The sequence below is a fragment of the Sipha flava genome, unplaced genomic scaffold (genome assembly GCF_003268045.1).
Source record: "Sipha flava isolate LNK unplaced genomic scaffold, YSA_version1 81_pilon_pilon, whole genome shotgun sequence".
Lineage (NCBI taxonomy): Eukaryota > Metazoa > Arthropoda > Insecta > Hemiptera > Aphididae > Sipha > Sipha flava.
Genome location: NW_020273623.1, coordinates 1526303 through 1543547, shown reverse-complemented (window position 1 = coordinate 1543547; position 17245 = coordinate 1526303). Strand labels below are relative to the sequence as shown.

Genomic DNA, 17245 nt, shown 5'->3' with positions numbered 1-17245 from the left:
ACACACACACACACACACACACACACACACACACACACACACACACAAACACACACATATATATATACACGTATACATGTATAATAAATACAAACATAATATAATACGCGCTTGTGTGTACCGCGAGTGGCACCAAGGCGGCCGATATAACTGCTGCGACCGTCGTCGTCGACAGAGCCTCATCGCGTGCGCATTTGCAGTCCCCTACACGCGTATTATACACACACCACCCCCGCACATCCCTAGGTTTTTATATATTATTACCTTTTTTTCCATCCTTTCCATTCGCCTCGTTCGACGTACCGTTTTCTAAACCGTTACTCCCATCGGTCGACCACTGCGGACCTGAAACATTCGAAAACACACATACCGCGACATGGCTATCAAAAACATTACTTTGAGGCTATATACCGGTCGGATGAAACACGGTGGTATATACATGCGAAAATATTATGTAATATCACATAATATTAATTTTAAGACTTCAAAAAGGTTCACTGTCACTACTACTGTTTAGCCGTTGCTGCGGTACAGATAAATTTCCCGTGTATTTTATTTTTATTTTTTATACCAGTGTTCGATCAAAACCTGTTGAACAATGGAATGCGTTTTTATTTTTCTCGAAAAAACTTTTATTCGAGCGTTTCAGTAAACAATTTTATATATTTTATGAAAGAAATTAATATACTACTATAAATACACGTTGGCGATATTGTTAATTTATAATTTCTCTTTTAAGTATTCGGAAAATAGTAAAATAAAACAGTTTTCGTTTAAAGATTACGAATAAGCAAAATTATATTACTATTACAAAAACGAAATTTTCGATTTCGTAATGTAAAATAAAAATCAATTAAATACGCTTTTCATTCCATTTCATGTTGTATCAAAATCAATTTAGTTTTTAAGTCTTGTAGGTTTATCAATAGATGACTAAATAATTAAACTTTATTTTGATTTTCTAAAAATATTTAATAGTTAACAAGATTTTACAAACGAATTTAGATATTTTGCAATACAAAAATTACAACCGTTTAGTTTCAATACCATCATGCATGATTTTATTTACATTTTGAAATTCCTAAAAATTATTTAGACTATATACAACTATAATTAATGCATTAAAAGTGGCGTGCACCTCTATAGTTTTTGTAGAAGAAATAGTATTTTATATTATACAGTGTTATGAAAATAATATGTGTTAATTATATGTTGAATATTCACATCGGTTAAGTATGGAAAGGTATTCATCACGATTATTCAAGCTGGAATGAAAAAAAATGAACAACGTGAGTATGTCAACGGAGGGTCGAAATACATAAAAAAAAAAAAAAAAAAAAATGGTAGGGATTTAAATGAAATGTTTTAAATTTCTCACAGTAAAATATGCAGTTTCTATATTAATAATTTCCTCATATTGAAAAATGAAGACATTTTTTAATTTTTTTTATCAAAATTACAGTACTGGAATTTAATATAACATAAAATAAAATTATAAGTCTCGCAAAAAATAACAAATAAATCAGTATGAAAAATATTGTTTTTACGTAAAGTTAAAATAACGTTATTGTGATAATTAAGAATTTTTAATTATTTATCAAATAAAATGTATACTTTAATAATACCTTAAGACAATGTTCTGTTTACTAAATTTTGCCAAATTCCGAAAACGATTCACTGTGATATTTACCTACTAAAAATGTATACAGTCATTGTATATTATACAATTATTTCGTTTAAAAGAAATATATGACACGTGATCACATTTTTTTATACACGCACACATTATATTTATATACACATATACATATACATATACATAGTAAAGTTACACAAAAATTTACGAAATAAATAAATGAATTATTATTATCGTCTAATATCGTATAATGAAAGCAGGTAAAACGATATGGTCCGTCTTACCTAAAGCTGGGATGCCAGAAGGGGAGGGATTCTCCGTGCGTTGAAGTTCTGGTGCCAGAGTGGGTGGGTGTGAAGCTTTGCAACAGATAGACAAGAATAGTGTTAGACAAGAATAACAGTGCTAGAAATATTGTATTTTTGTTTGATATTTTTTCGTGCACATTATAATATGGTAAACATTATACAATATCTAAACAAAACATGCTTAAATTTTTTAAAATATTATTTTTCAGCGTCGAAAAAGCTAGATTATGTTACGTAGTTACAATGCGCAAGCACAGCCGTTTATGTTAAAATTTACGTAGGTACGAAATATTAAAATCGCGTGGTCGAAACCCGTCACGGCTCGTCAACTCATTACTCCGAGACACCGTGTTTATATTAAAGTATTAATAATCACTCAATGGAATCTACCACTGACAATATACGGTTGCATTACGTAAAATTCAAACGGCAATTTTGAAATAGCGATATCGCGTTTTCACGTACAGAACACTGATCGTTTGAAAAACAACGACAACACATAATTATTACGTACAACGTTAAATAAATATTACTTTTAACATGCATGATTAGTTTTTCTAACTAAATGATTTAAACATACTACGACTACATAAGAAGAAACATTTGAATAGAAAAACAAACTAATAAAAGACGCTCAAGCAAGATTAATATTGCTATTCGTCCGGAACGTATAATTCTGATAATAACCGTTCGACATTCATTTAAAAAATTATGAAAATACGATTTTCCATTAATCGCATGAAGGGTAAAACATAAATGTAACGTTGTAATTAATTGCAAAGAAATATTTCTTTGGAAAAATATGAGTATATCTTTCATCGTGGTGTATCTTAAATACTTTGAATTCTATAATACTATCCTCCCCATGCAACGTAATATGAAACGAAATTATTATTTTTCATGGCAACAAACGGGATATCTGATTCCACGACGATATCTCACGCATATTTCATTGGAAGGGATTTATGTTCTAGCCAAAACGATATTATGATCCTGCAACAATAATATATGAACATTCGCGTCCTTTTCTTTACGATCGATTAAACGGGTAATTAAATTTCCAAACAGTCCTCTGAAGCCTCTCCCTGTCTCTTAAATCCTCTCTCCTCTTTACCTCCTTCTCAGTCTATCTCTCTCTGACTATTTCTCACTCTCTCTCTCGCTTTACCACTGAAGTGTTAGAAGGTTTACACAACCCGTTAGTATATTATTATCTGCTACTACCACTACTACTACTACTACTACGGCCCGCGTGCTCGTTTATCGGTGTGTAAAACGATTTCTTGTCGAAACCATTACCGCGTAGGCGGCGGTGGCCTTAGAACGGTTACCGCGATCAGCCCCCGCGGCCGGAGGACAGTCCTTTTGCGAAATTCCTCATTACCGGTGGTTGTGGAAATTAATTATTTTAACATCCGTTTTCGGATGGATATCAACCGGCGGTCACCCGCATGTACGGCCCGCGGGCAGCGTGTTAATTACAATTCAGACCGCAAGCACTACGCACCACCATACATCCGACCGTGTTTTCTATACAAGCACGGGAATGATGTACGCCAACGTTGAATATGTACAGGGCCGACCACCACCGGAGCAGCGGTTTTAAAACGTCAGATATTGTGTACCTTGTGAGGGAGACGGAGGGGAGGGGGTACACCGGGTTCCTGAATATGTATTTTCTCGGGAGACTAATTAAAACCCTTTGCCTGGGCGCGCGCGTGTGCTTCTGTGGACGACCACACCTGAAGGCCATGACCACAGGATTCCTGATTCTTCATGGAATAATCTACACAAATGTGTCGTCGCCATATACAGCTTGTATAGTGTATATTGACGGCGTGTCGGAATCGGCAATCCAAACCAGCGTCATGCTCGGTAGACCACAGGACGTGAAAATTATTAATTATTACAGACACGAGTGTAATGCGAATAAAATAAATCAATTGACGCGTGTGGATAGTTGAAGGAAATGAAAATGCGTGTTACAATATTTTTATGTATAAATGGTACAATTTTTATTTCGTTTTATACGGCAAGATAAATATAGTATTCGAATAATGATTTAAAATTAATTTTCAATCCAAGAGGACTTCCGATAGTATGTTTTTAGATAAATAATAGAGTATAAAATTGTAATAGCTAACTACGTACACGCATCGTAAATGAAATTTGATTTTGAAAAATAACAATCTTAGTCTGTACAAAGCTAATAAATATTTCCTTGAATGCTGAACAATATTTTAAAAAATAAATATAAATCATTTAAAATCGATGGCGAAACGTCGTCTAAAAGAATAAAAATAAAAAAATAAATTCAAATATTGAGATGCAGGCACTATAATAATACTATAATGATGAACATATAAAGTTTTGAGTAATTTTAGTTAAAAATAATCACTGTTTTATGTAATCGTGAGTAATAATTATATTCCGAAATTTAATTTCTTAAAATCCAACATTCGAAGTGATATACAACTGTCGTGGAATTTTCTAAGAGTAGGTCAGTGTGGTATATTTACATAGGCAATTATACGATTTTACCTATTGTAATAACACATAAGTTTACAGATATAGTAATATTTTCATAGCAGTGCCGACACATAATGCGCACTACAAGGCAGGTTATTCCTTTTAGTGATTAGTGGTTTACAAACCAGACCGATTAAAATGTAGCAGAAATATATTGGGCCAAGGAATGAGATTGGTTTTTGCGAAGGAAAAAAACTGGATTTCGGTTTTCATCGAGCATTAATCACGGTACGCATTTAATAACATCAACGGAATGAGAAAAGTAAATTACAACTCTCAACACTCGAAATCCATCTAAACTCCCGATCCCATTCATATTAAGTACTCGGATGTAATCTTACACTAGCTGTAGTGGTGTTGAAGTCGTTTCATAAACTAATAATAATTATGTCATTCCCCGTTGTGTTTGATTTCCACTAGAATTTTATAACGCAACGTACTCATAAAAGCAGATTTCTGCATTTGAAGAGGCGCATTATTATGTTTGTATATAAGAGAACGATTTTTTTTCTCTTAACACGTCAATGTTAAATTCAGTTATTTTAACTTTCTTACTTTATAAAACGTATTTCATTTTTTAACTACAATGCGCGATATAATATCAATGTATTATTAGAATCAAAAAAAAAAAAAAAAAAACGTATTGAAATACTCGATATTATAATATTCGATAAACAGACACCCGAACAAGTGTTAATTTTTGCATTTAACGTTTATCATTTCAAATGTTTGCTATAAGATATTTTTATTTTATTTTTTCATGCTCAAGCAAATAAAATTAGTCGGATGCTTTTCTTTCCCGTCGTGCGCTCTTTTAACCCTCTTGGAAATAATCCAGTAGTATCCGGTATGTTAATTCCTGTCGGAAATTCGTTTCACGGTGTTCTTTCAATAACTAAGTAGATTTAAATCCGCGACGATTTTACGCGTGATATCCTTGGAATCTGTTTAAAAATAATACAACTACGGTTCCAATGAAATATCTAAAATGAGAAATGTGCAAAACGATAGAAATGTCGCAGCAGTTCTATGGCGAACAACAACGCACATAGTGGCATGAGGGCTTATTTTTTTTGGCGAGTAAAAGTCTAGAATTGTTGTACTGCCACGTTTCTCGGACGGTAATAAGGGTCGAAGAAAATTCTTTGACTGTCTTACGTCATTTCGGGTAAGGTGGAAGGGACCTAGACTCCCTGGATGACGATCCCCGCGAGACACTAATACTACTACTATTGCTACTACAATTACTACTACTACTGGACAATACGTTATAGTTTAGTTCTTCGGCCGTTAAAAGTAAACGTTTTTCCGTAGTGCGTCTGCTTTTTATCATTACGATGGATACGTTGCATCGATCACGATCAGTTATTTCAATCGTAGCGACCAGAATACAAGTGTAAATGTATAATATTTTTCGAGGAAAAATGTTAACATTCTTTTACGTATGTATAGAAAAAAATAAATTGTTTAAATCGAACGTGACGAGTATTTTAGCAAAATATAATATATCTGAGGGATTGCGCGCAAAGCTTATGCGTTTCCTAACACATGTGTCATATATATATATATATATATATATGTTGTCGCATCAAGTACAAATCCGCATTTTTGTTCACGGCGGCGGATCACACGAACACCGAGGAAAAAATACCCAATCGCCATTTGCCGTTAAATTGTTATAATATACATATTTATATAACACAAAAATGCAGTTATTATGTTTCCCTATTGACTATGACTACGACTATTGACAGCTCATTCGTGTATATTAAATGTAATTTAATAAAATATCATGCATGCTTTTGTAATATCTAATTATAGCTGATGGTACACTATCGAAATTAAGTTTAAAAAAAATATGTACCCCTATTATGACAAGTATAAATAATAGTTAGGAATCGGATTTAATTTTTCCCAAATTACAAAACCAATAATCTAATTCAAATATAAACCAAAATTTTTATTGTTATTTCATCGATACCTGAAGTAAATACTATTTATTGTAGGTGCATATATATTAATATATATAAATTATTATTATTTTAATTAAAATATTTTTATTTTATATTTGTGATGGCATTACAATTATGAGACCTAATAATAAAGAATTTAATCATTAATGGATTATGTGATTTAAAATGTAGGTGATATTTAACACATTTTTTTAAATGTTCCATTTATTCTGAGGAGAGAAAGAGAGAGAGAGAGATTCGTTGTACCCCTCATCATCCACGCTTATAAATACGCGTTTATAATCACAATGCAATTATTTTCCGTTTTGGTCGCTTTGCATACATGCATAATACGTACAATGTGCCACAACGTTACATATTATAATGTCATTCCAATCCATGGGCACGCAACGAATTCTATTACATTATACCTGATATAGCAAGCCAACCGCGAGGAAAAAACCGCCCTGGGATAAATTGTTGAAAGGTGAGTCGGGTGTAAAGGTTTGCAAGGGGGTGAAAAATATTATTATACAACAATGAATGCACTAAGTACACGAATGTATAGTAATAATGATGATAATGATATAAAATATTATACAGTCATACAGGGTGACATTTTTAACTTTAAACACTCATTTTCAATGGCAATTTATTTTTATATTATCTGAAGTCATTATACCACTTACAGTTTTTTAAACCATAAGCCATTTATTTTTAATGTTTACTATTATTGAATATTTTCGTTATTTTAATACCACAATGTCTTAAATGATTTTGTACTCAATTTTTAATATATTAATTTAATCAATCAAAGACCCCTTGGAATCATTCAAAATACTTTCCATTTTCACAACCTATTTGGCAACTTTATTGTTTAAATTTTTTTCGCTTTGTACATTTGCAAACAAGTCAAATGCATTTTTAAATACAGTTCAAACTGATAAATACAATCCAACAGAGTTGTATCGACTTTTTTTTAACTCTCTCACGAAGGTGAGGAACCACATAAATTATCTTGCCATTTTTATAAACATAATTACCAATGCTTTAATGGCAGATCAACTTCTCAACCATTTTCATTGACATTCGAGGCATATTGGATTTTTCTCCTATTCATTTTCTCATATACGCTAAATGTTTCTTCGCCTTTACTTTTACCTTTCGGCTCTACTAATATACATTTCACTTCGATCAGTTTCTCTCTTTTTCGGTATAGCTATCTGAGTTCTATTTTGTTCGGTACATTTATATGCAACATTGATTTTGAGGCCATCTAGTCACCGCTGTCTAATTTATACTGATGAAATTGTATTGTTTTCTCGGAATGACCGTCTCAATTCTGTACTCGTTAACTTAATTCTATATGACCAATAACTACGTTTTTCCTTAGCTCATTCAACTTTCTTATCAATGCAATAGATTTTTTATCCTTCCAACTTGAACCAGTTATATTCTTTCCACCGTACACTTTTTAACTATTTTTTTTTAACCGGCGTTTTCATAATTTATATATATCGCATTAACGATTATAAAATTCTACTGAAAAATTTAATCGACGTAATTTTTAAGTCCAACAGTCGTGTAAAAAAAAAAAAAATCAAAATAAAAATACTACACTATCGGAGCGAATACACGGTCGTAATGTATCAATATTTTGCTCGTCGATCCGTTCCGATCGATTTAACATTGAAACCAAACACACCTGCCTAACCTAGGTAGTATAACATTTCATTCGATATTTTATGCTTAAAAAAAAAAAAAAAAGAAACTATACATATATTTATATTCTACTTCGAAGTGCAAAATTAAAAAAAAAAACGCATTGAAAAAAGTAAATTAACACGGTATACCGGTAAAATGTCCCCCCCCCCCCGAAACATCGTAACAACTACGAAATCGACCGGTAGGAAAAAAAAATAAAATCATCCTGCTGCACCACCGACACGCGTGTCGGTGCGAACGAGCAGAAGCGGGGCGCTAGGTGAGAGGCGAACGGGAAAGCGTTGGAATGCCAAAAAGCGAAACGAAAACGTCGCTGTTATTGTAATGTTTCCCGTCCGGGAATCACTCACTGTACAGACGGATCGTGCCGTCGGTCTCGCCGCGCGAGTTCTTCGCCACGCACTTGTACACGCCGTAGTCGGTGTGCGACACGTCCACGATGGTCAGCTTCATCTGCACCTTGTACGACGGCATCCCCTGCACGGACACCGCCTTGTACTTGCCGTTGTCGTGCAACATCTGCCCGTTGTCCCGGGTCCAGTAGTGCAGCGACGTGGGGTGCGCTTCCGTGTAACACTCCAGCGTCACGTTGTAGCCCAGCGGCACGCCGACCAGCTGATGCGGTATCCACAGCATCGGCGGGACTGCAAAACGGTTACCAGAAACATGAACAACGGATATGGTACGCGACGGTGAACACAACGTGTAAATTAGCGAGTCGGCGCATTTCCCGTTGGACCGGCGGTTCCCGAAACGTGCACCGCGGTCTAACGGTCCGCAACAAACGGTTTATGATCTACAGACGTTAGTTTTTTCCGTATTGTTTTCGTAAACGCTTAACAGCAAATCATCGAATATGTTCTAATGTATACTCGGACGTTCTCATTTTAACATTGTAATATTTTTATGTAATCATCACAATAATAATAATAATAACGATAATGTATGTTTATCTCTTAAGTTTAAAAATTCATTGGTTTACGCGATTAGGTTAAATTTTAATACAATTGGTTATCGATGAGCATTTTTTTTTTTTTTTTGTCCTGTCTTTCATGTTATTCACAGCAGGGCATCGTGGTGGCTAAATTAAGTAAAAAAAAAAAAAAAGGCACCGCGGAAAAAAAGTTTGGGAAACGCTGTGTTAGACGGATAATAAGCTCGTCCCGGACAATAATCGTATTCGTAAAGTACGACCGGTTTCGAATAAAAAATTCTTCGTCGTCTATGCGTACGAAAAAATCGCCACTACTATTAATTTCTTTACGTGGAATATTTGTTTGTTCATTTATACGCATCGGTTTACGAGTGTTGACCGTTTATCAATTTTTATTATTTTATTATAATTAATGTGTTGCAAAAATTATTTAATTAATCCTTTATTACCATTTTTCCAATTCAAATTTAATTTTTAACGTAATATGTAAATGTATAAATGTGTCTCCTCTACTATGCATACCTATTGTATATCATGTATATTGTTTAAAATGAAAATAAATTTAAATGAAACAAGTGTTACATCAGTGTTCAAGAAGAAGTACACGGTGAACTGCATCATAAATATAAATATAGTAATTAAATTTTACGAAAAGCGTTAGAAAACCATATTTATATGTAATTGTAGGTTAGATTTGATCTTATTTTACTAAAATAATACAAAACAAATATTAGATGATCCATGTTTTAATTAAATGCTATTATTAGAAAACGCTTGTTAATATTAACCAATGTAGTTCATAAAATAGTTAAATAGTTCATGAATATATTTGAAGAACAAATATATCACTAAATAGCTAACAAAAATATATCGTTGTATAAAATTATATTTAATTGTTGAAATATAATGTGGTTTGAAAATATTAAGAAACGCATGGAAATCTGGTAAGACTAAAAAAATATTTCTAAATCGTCCAAACACTCGATTATAATAATTATTGTTTAAGTATTACACGATGTACGCACATTGGACATTCATCCAGATATATTTATGTGATTCAATGTGTTGTTGCGATTGTCCGGAGTAGTATGTGGTATCAAATATCTAAATGTTAATTTTGTATAAATAATATATATGCGTCTCGAATGCGAAACGCGATAGCATAAACGTTTTGTAAAACGCTCGCATAATTTGATCACAACTCAATGGGGGATTTGTACCGTATGAGTATCGATATAGATAAAGTCTAGCTGTTTGATATTCATTGGATAACCTACCCTATAAAATTAAAATGAATAACTGCACCAGGAGAGATTTTCTAAAAAAAAAAAAAATTTAAAACCATTAACCGATATGAAATATCGCTGCAAAGATACTATTAGACAATAATATATTATTTTAAAACAATATTTCTAGAGTTGTATAAAAGAAATGAGAGTGTATTAATCATATTCAATAATAAAAATTGAAATATATTTTTGATTTTGATTTCATCGATACACATTTGCAACATGAATTAAGTTTTCTATATTAGGCCTGTTAAAAATTAAAGTTATAGTTGATTTATTTAATTATTTTTAAATAATTTATCACCACGAAAATGTAATGAAAATAGTCGCTATCAACTGGGTGCAACTAAGAATAAAACGCTGTATTTTGTACAATGTTAACGAAATAAAATGTAAAAACTTAATATATAAAATATATTATTAAACCTCGCCCACACATATTTTTCTTATCTTATTTTGCACAAGAAACAAAATTACATTATTAAAACCTTCAGTTTCATGCAAATAAGTTGTTATGTCCTGGTTCTTGAGTAATACAACGTACACAGATATTACGGATTAAAAACTTTAAACAGCAGTTCAGATTAATTAATTGTATTTTATTATGTAAATGCAATCATTATTATTTATATTTCGTATGTGTACTATTAACCAGAGACTTTAATATGTTTGCAAGCAAAATAGCTGACATGGATATTATTTGTCACATTATAATGCTTGTACTCGTACATAAGTACACAACAAAGAACATATTTATAGAATTAGTTTTAATTGTGTTTTCTGTTCAATTATAGATTAAAGTTAAGATAAGCGGTTCCCGGAGTTATTCTCTTTCGGTCATAGCAACAAGCTTCCACCGAGAGGGGAAAAAAATGAATACTGATTTCGTAGAGGTATGTGCAGTCAAAACAATAATTATATTTACAGCGACGCAGCTTTAGACAAAAGGTCGAAGATAAATTATATTAAAACAAAAGAAAACGTATATTGTTACGTACATCTTACCCACGTCAGCACAGATTTACAGTACGACGATATTATCTGCTACGGATAAAATTTCATATAATACGTATAATATAATATTATATAAGTGTTTTGATACATTACGAACGACTTAAATTTATGGTACATGAGTTATCAATGATAAGGAATTGATGGAAGTTTTGAAAACCGTAAAATCTCAGACCGTTTGGTTTTCGTCCGGTTCATCAAAAACACGATTAAAACTTTTAACCGCTACTGCGGAATTAGGGGTGGGTGTAGCGGGGATAGCGCACAAAACGATACAATATCTATTTATATACATTGGCTAAGTGTGCAACTATTGATGGTATCTAATTTCCGGCGACCGGACCGTCGTCGTAGTTTTAGCACCAGCAGTGGTTATACATAATACGGAACAAAGTTTGACTAGTTTTTCAAAAGACCCCCGTTTCGCGGACAATTACTAAGCAGACCAATTAAGAGATAAGGAACAAGTTTTTAAAAACGTATTACGCTAAACGAACCATCCGAAGGAAATTACCTATCCGTGTAAATGGGATCCGGCTGATCTGTTCAGGCTTTCAGTGAGTAACGATTAAAACAGAATCCCGGCGGTGAGTCCGGAACATCTGTTTTTATTTTTATACCCCATCACATTCTGTAGAGCGAATTATTATTATTATTACTATTACGAGCGCGCGTGGGCAAAAGTGCTTGGAATATTTTAATCTACCGTGGCCGATAAAATTATAAACATCAGAGTTTATATTATTTTTAATACAAATAGTATATAGTGTAATATAGTGTATAATAGTATCACGGTATATTATTTGTAATACGTACGTATTATATTTAGACGTACGGATTTCGTTTAAGTTTCTTTGAAGGTTTATCTTTAAACGCGCATGTTTCGCTCTTTGAAAAGTTATTAGACACATAACTTCAATCATAATAATCGTTATTAATAAAATTCTCTAAAACTTATCTCCTCGAACGCTCTAGAAACATAAGTGATATTTATTAGTGATTTCCTACTACGTATATTATATTACATTGAGTCTAATATCTATTAATTATTACACTTAGTACTTCCATACAAACTATATATAAGTATAACCTACTCATTACATGACTAGAATAATTATTATGGACTTTTTCGTTTTAGATTCTTATCGGTTTGACCGATCCAAGTTTTCACAAAGTAATTAAGTTTAATCATGAATAAACTTATAGTTTGCTAGCATAAGTTACGTTCCATAGACGTATATACTGTTATCACATTGCTGAGTTGAAGTTCTTAGTTGGTAAGCTGTCCAATGTGTTTATATGTCTTCTTCATAGCTGAAAAACTAATAATCAATCATTTTGCGTCATACATTATTATTATATTATATATTTGAGCTGTATTGAGAAAAATTATCTAAAATATATCTTTTATTTACCAACTTAGATGTATGAATTTTATCACATTAAGTATAGACGCCACACACAAAAAGGCGTATTAGACGTTTGAAATAGTTTGTTCACAATTTATAGCCACGAATTCATTAAATACAATTATTAGTAATAAATTTGAAAATAATAATATATTCAATAATTTCTTATTAAAAAGTGTTTCTTTGAATTTTATAATGCGGTTAAATTTTTTTTTAACGATATCCAAGAGACTTAAAGAATAAGATCAATGTATCCTGATTTAGTTAAATCCAGATTACAAAAAATGTATTTATAAAACCATATGTTATATTATTATTTATTATTATATTTTGAATCATTGATATCAGTTGTAGTTTGTATAGATTATACTAATGAGGAATTCTAATGCAAAGAAGAAACGCATTTTGTAATCAGACAAAAAAAGTATTTTTCAATTATACACTCCGTCCAGTTTAATTGTTTTCTATTGTAAGGAATCAATTACTTTTCTATGTTCTATGTATTTTTATAATATTAAATTTCATAAATTTAAGCATAGAATTTTGAAACTGATTTCAATTATTTATTCACCTTAAAATTCTAATACCTCAATTCCTTTTTATGTTTTACAGAACAAAGTTTTTTTTTTACTTTTTAAAATATTATTTTTTGCGAATATTGTTATAGACGAATAGGAAACCAAACTTCATTTCAAAATAATACCATTAGAATATAGAGAATATCGCTGTAACCGATATTGTTATATACGACAAAAATTACTAACACATTGTATATAAAAACAACCAAATACATTGCTGTGAATTATTTGCCGGGAATATCGTAATAAACTTTCGATTGTATAAAAAATACATTAATATACACATGCGTAGCACACTAATACTATTATAAGACGATCTTCAAATTTAAATTTAAATTATAAGTTTATAGAATTTTGTTGCAAATAGCGAAATTTAAGACACCACCTTCAAACCCTATGAATATTTTCGGCAATAACAATAAAGGATCGAAATATTTCTCGAGTTGTAATAAACTCGGCAACGTGTGGCGATGTGCATGACGATGACAACGGAGCGGCTATGCAAAATATAATACAAATGCAAGAGCGTCGCATCATTTATTTTCATGAATATTTTATACGAAAATGTTCACCATAAATGTTCAAAAGTCATCGTCCAACGGGGGTGTTTAATAATATATTATGATTATTATTAATATAATTTTTTTTTTTTATATTTTTCCGTTATCAAAACAATTGCACTGTAATGGCTGTGATAATTATTTTCTCGCAACAATAAGGACAATAGGGAGAAACGACTAAACGGCGTCATTGGTCGACATATTTATATATGTATATATTATATTTGTGCGCGTGCGTGTATTTATATACGTATAAAATAATAATAGTAATAATGTAATAAAAAAATTAAAAAATAAATAAAAATAGAACCTCCGCGCGGGAAGGGGTCGACACCGCGTTGACGACCAGCTATTTAACCGATGATTAATTATCCCTTTGTTGTCGACGGGTCGCAGTTTTACGGGATGCCACCGCCGCGCGCCATTATACACGTATTTATTACGTATATATGCCGACGTCGTAGTTACACACCACCGCCGGTAATACCTGACGATCCCGACGAAAAGATGTGTATTCATAACGTTGCGCGTCTTTTATTTATTATTATTTAATATGCGCGTGCATAACAATCGCTCTCGTGTACTATTATAAATATTACGATTACGATTATTATTATTATTATTAATATAATAATAATAATAATAATTATGATTATTATTGTTATTATTATTATGTTGTACCTACCGCCTTTTAATGATTATTAATGGACGCTTTTGTCTTTCGGCGGAGGTCCCGCGCACCCTCGACATCGACGACGACGGTCGATCGACGGTGCGTTTGCTCGTGCCGGCATCGGTGCACCTACATATACAGTGTATATATTTATCCAGAAAGGGGATGCGATGACATTCGACGAATACTGATATATTATTATTATTATTATTATTGTTATTACGTTATTACGTTATTACTATGTATTACATTCCGGCAGACGCACGAAAAGCGATCTTGTCGTTTCAAACCGCTACGTGGGGATGGCGGATTCCGTCACGCGCCGATGACGTTCGATCGCGAGAAAAACGAGGGCCGGCGAACACGGAGCGCATTTCAAGAACTGATTTTTATTTTCGTTTTCTTTGTCATCGTTAACACAGTGCACGGTGCCCGTCCAGGTGCAACGGTTCCCCGTACGATTGTACGAACGGGTGGTGGGGGGGGGGGTCAGGAAAGAAAATGCGTTCCGAATAAATTTACTTAAAAATACAAGAATACGGTGGACGTAACCAAGGTACTCTGGTCGTGTTTACTAGAACGTATCTGGGAAGTGTATTAGTTATAATATAAATCATTGTGTTCGTGTAATTCTTCTATCCAATAAAAAAATAGTTTTAGCGGCCGTTTAAATTTTTTTTTTTGAAAGGTATGCGAAAAATGTAATCGTTAAAAATAATGTCTTTTGTGCTTTCACTTTAGAATTTACTATAATATTTACCGTGCATAAACCTTGTATATCTATTATATATTGCGGGAAAAATCTCCGTCGTGGAAAGAATTATTTACCATTTAACGATGATATTATTCAATTTACTCGAAATTAATAAAAATTGCGTGTAAAAATGTTTCATTGTTTCATAAATAAAATATTTAAAGCTGAAGGCCAATATCATAGTAGTATTGATAAACTTGCCTTGGCCAATTGTAGATAAAAAATTTTCAGGGGTGCACCCGCACACTCTGTCACCTGCCTCAAAACGTGCTCTTAAGTAGAAGACCGTTCATTAATTTATCACATAATAGGATATAACATGGTTTTCACAAAATAACAAGTGCCGAACGCACTGATGCGTTTGTATATTTAATTGTAACTCTTTATTGAAACGTATGTTTTCAATCGAGTGTAGGAATAATATATATACTGTATTGGATACAATTTTGTATACAATGTATAGTATAAATAATTAATAACATTCAAATCAAAAACACGGCCGTTAATTGGACAACATTGTTACCTATTAAAACCAATTTGATAATTAGACAAGTAAAAATATTTTCTGTACAATTATCAAAAGGATTCAAATTAAAATGTCGCAAATGAATGTCTGTGAGTATTTAAATAATCATAATATGTACGCTCGTAATGATGTTTTCGTACACGTAATGTTAAATATATTTTAATTGAAATAGGAAAAAGAATTGAATAATTTCATTAACAACTGCTGCATGAATAACAATGTTGATTATTTGAACTGATTTGAACTCTCGGATGCTCAAGTATCCCATTTTACTTGGTATATATTCAAAGATGGATTAGTGCAGATGAAAGAAATGATGGTGATGAAAACCATTATTTTACACTTATACAATATACACTTCTATTACCATACCTGTTTAATGACATTAATCATATTGCGACTATGTATTATAAATGAAATTGTTAAAATATCTTACGAGCGATAGGCTAATGATTATTAAAAATAAGTACGATAATTATTTACATGGTAAATTATTGAAAATCAGTCTGCTCCCCTATATAACGTATGAACTAAATACGTAAATTTAAATAAAAAATGCGAAATTTAGACACAAAACTGTATGAAATAGTAACGGCGTCATTATTACAACTTAACGCGATTACACATAATTAAATATGTATTAACAGACTGTTGCTTTATTATTAATATAAACATTCATACTATTGGTTATCATTAATTAAAAAAGTACGTGTAGGGCGTGTTATTCGGTATTCATTTGTTACATCATGTGCAATATTAAACACAGCATCGTTGGGCTTTTGAGAAAACCTTTGACAGCGAACCCATATCTGTGCGTATACAAAAAACGAGAAAAGGTATAACGAATGACAGGAACAAAAACGATAAAAACAACTACTCCCCAAATTAATAACATCCGAATAAAATATAAAATAAATATCATTATTATGTTTAATGTTTTTGTTATACTCCTGGAAAGTTCTTTCACGCGTAATTCATAAATAATGGAAGTGCATTAACATTTTAATAAAATACTGGAAACTATAGATCAAATGACATCGTAAACATAAAAAAAAAAAAAAGAAATAGAAGTAAAAATGTATACAGAATACCTGCAAAAATTGAGCGGACGCCGGCAGGGAAAATATAGACTTTTGGTTCTTTTTCCATTTTTTTTTTTTTCTGAACGGAGAATTCTGTGTTTATTGCTACTGCAAAATTAACATCCGGCGCAAACGGCAGTTGACAGAATTATTCATGTGCGGCAGACATTTTGTGGCTAATCCACGAAGCTAATGGAACAAAATACGATTACGGTGCATACACGTCAATCGCCGTCAACGACAATATGCCGTTGGGGGACACGCGCGAAATTTACAAAT

General features: G+C 32.1%; 1 protein-coding gene across 2 annotated transcripts in view; it reads right to left on the bottom strand.

Moving 5' to 3' along the window:
- Window positions 1–17245, bottom strand: part of LOC112693178 (neurotrimin-like) — a 94091-nt gene that overhangs the window by 11814 nt on the left and 65032 nt on the right. The window contains exons 6-8 of one of the 2 annotated variants that reach the window (XM_025568126.1): window positions 8501–8794; window positions 1921–1995; window positions 265–345 (exon numbers count right to left, since the gene is read on the bottom strand). In XM_025568126.1, coding sequence (XP_025423911.1) covers window positions 265–345; window positions 1921–1995; window positions 8501–8794 — 450 coding nt within the window. The remainder of the gene's footprint in view (window positions 1–264; window positions 346–1920; window positions 1996–8500; window positions 8795–17245) is intronic. The other variant, XM_025568127.1, reaches the window with a different exon arrangement.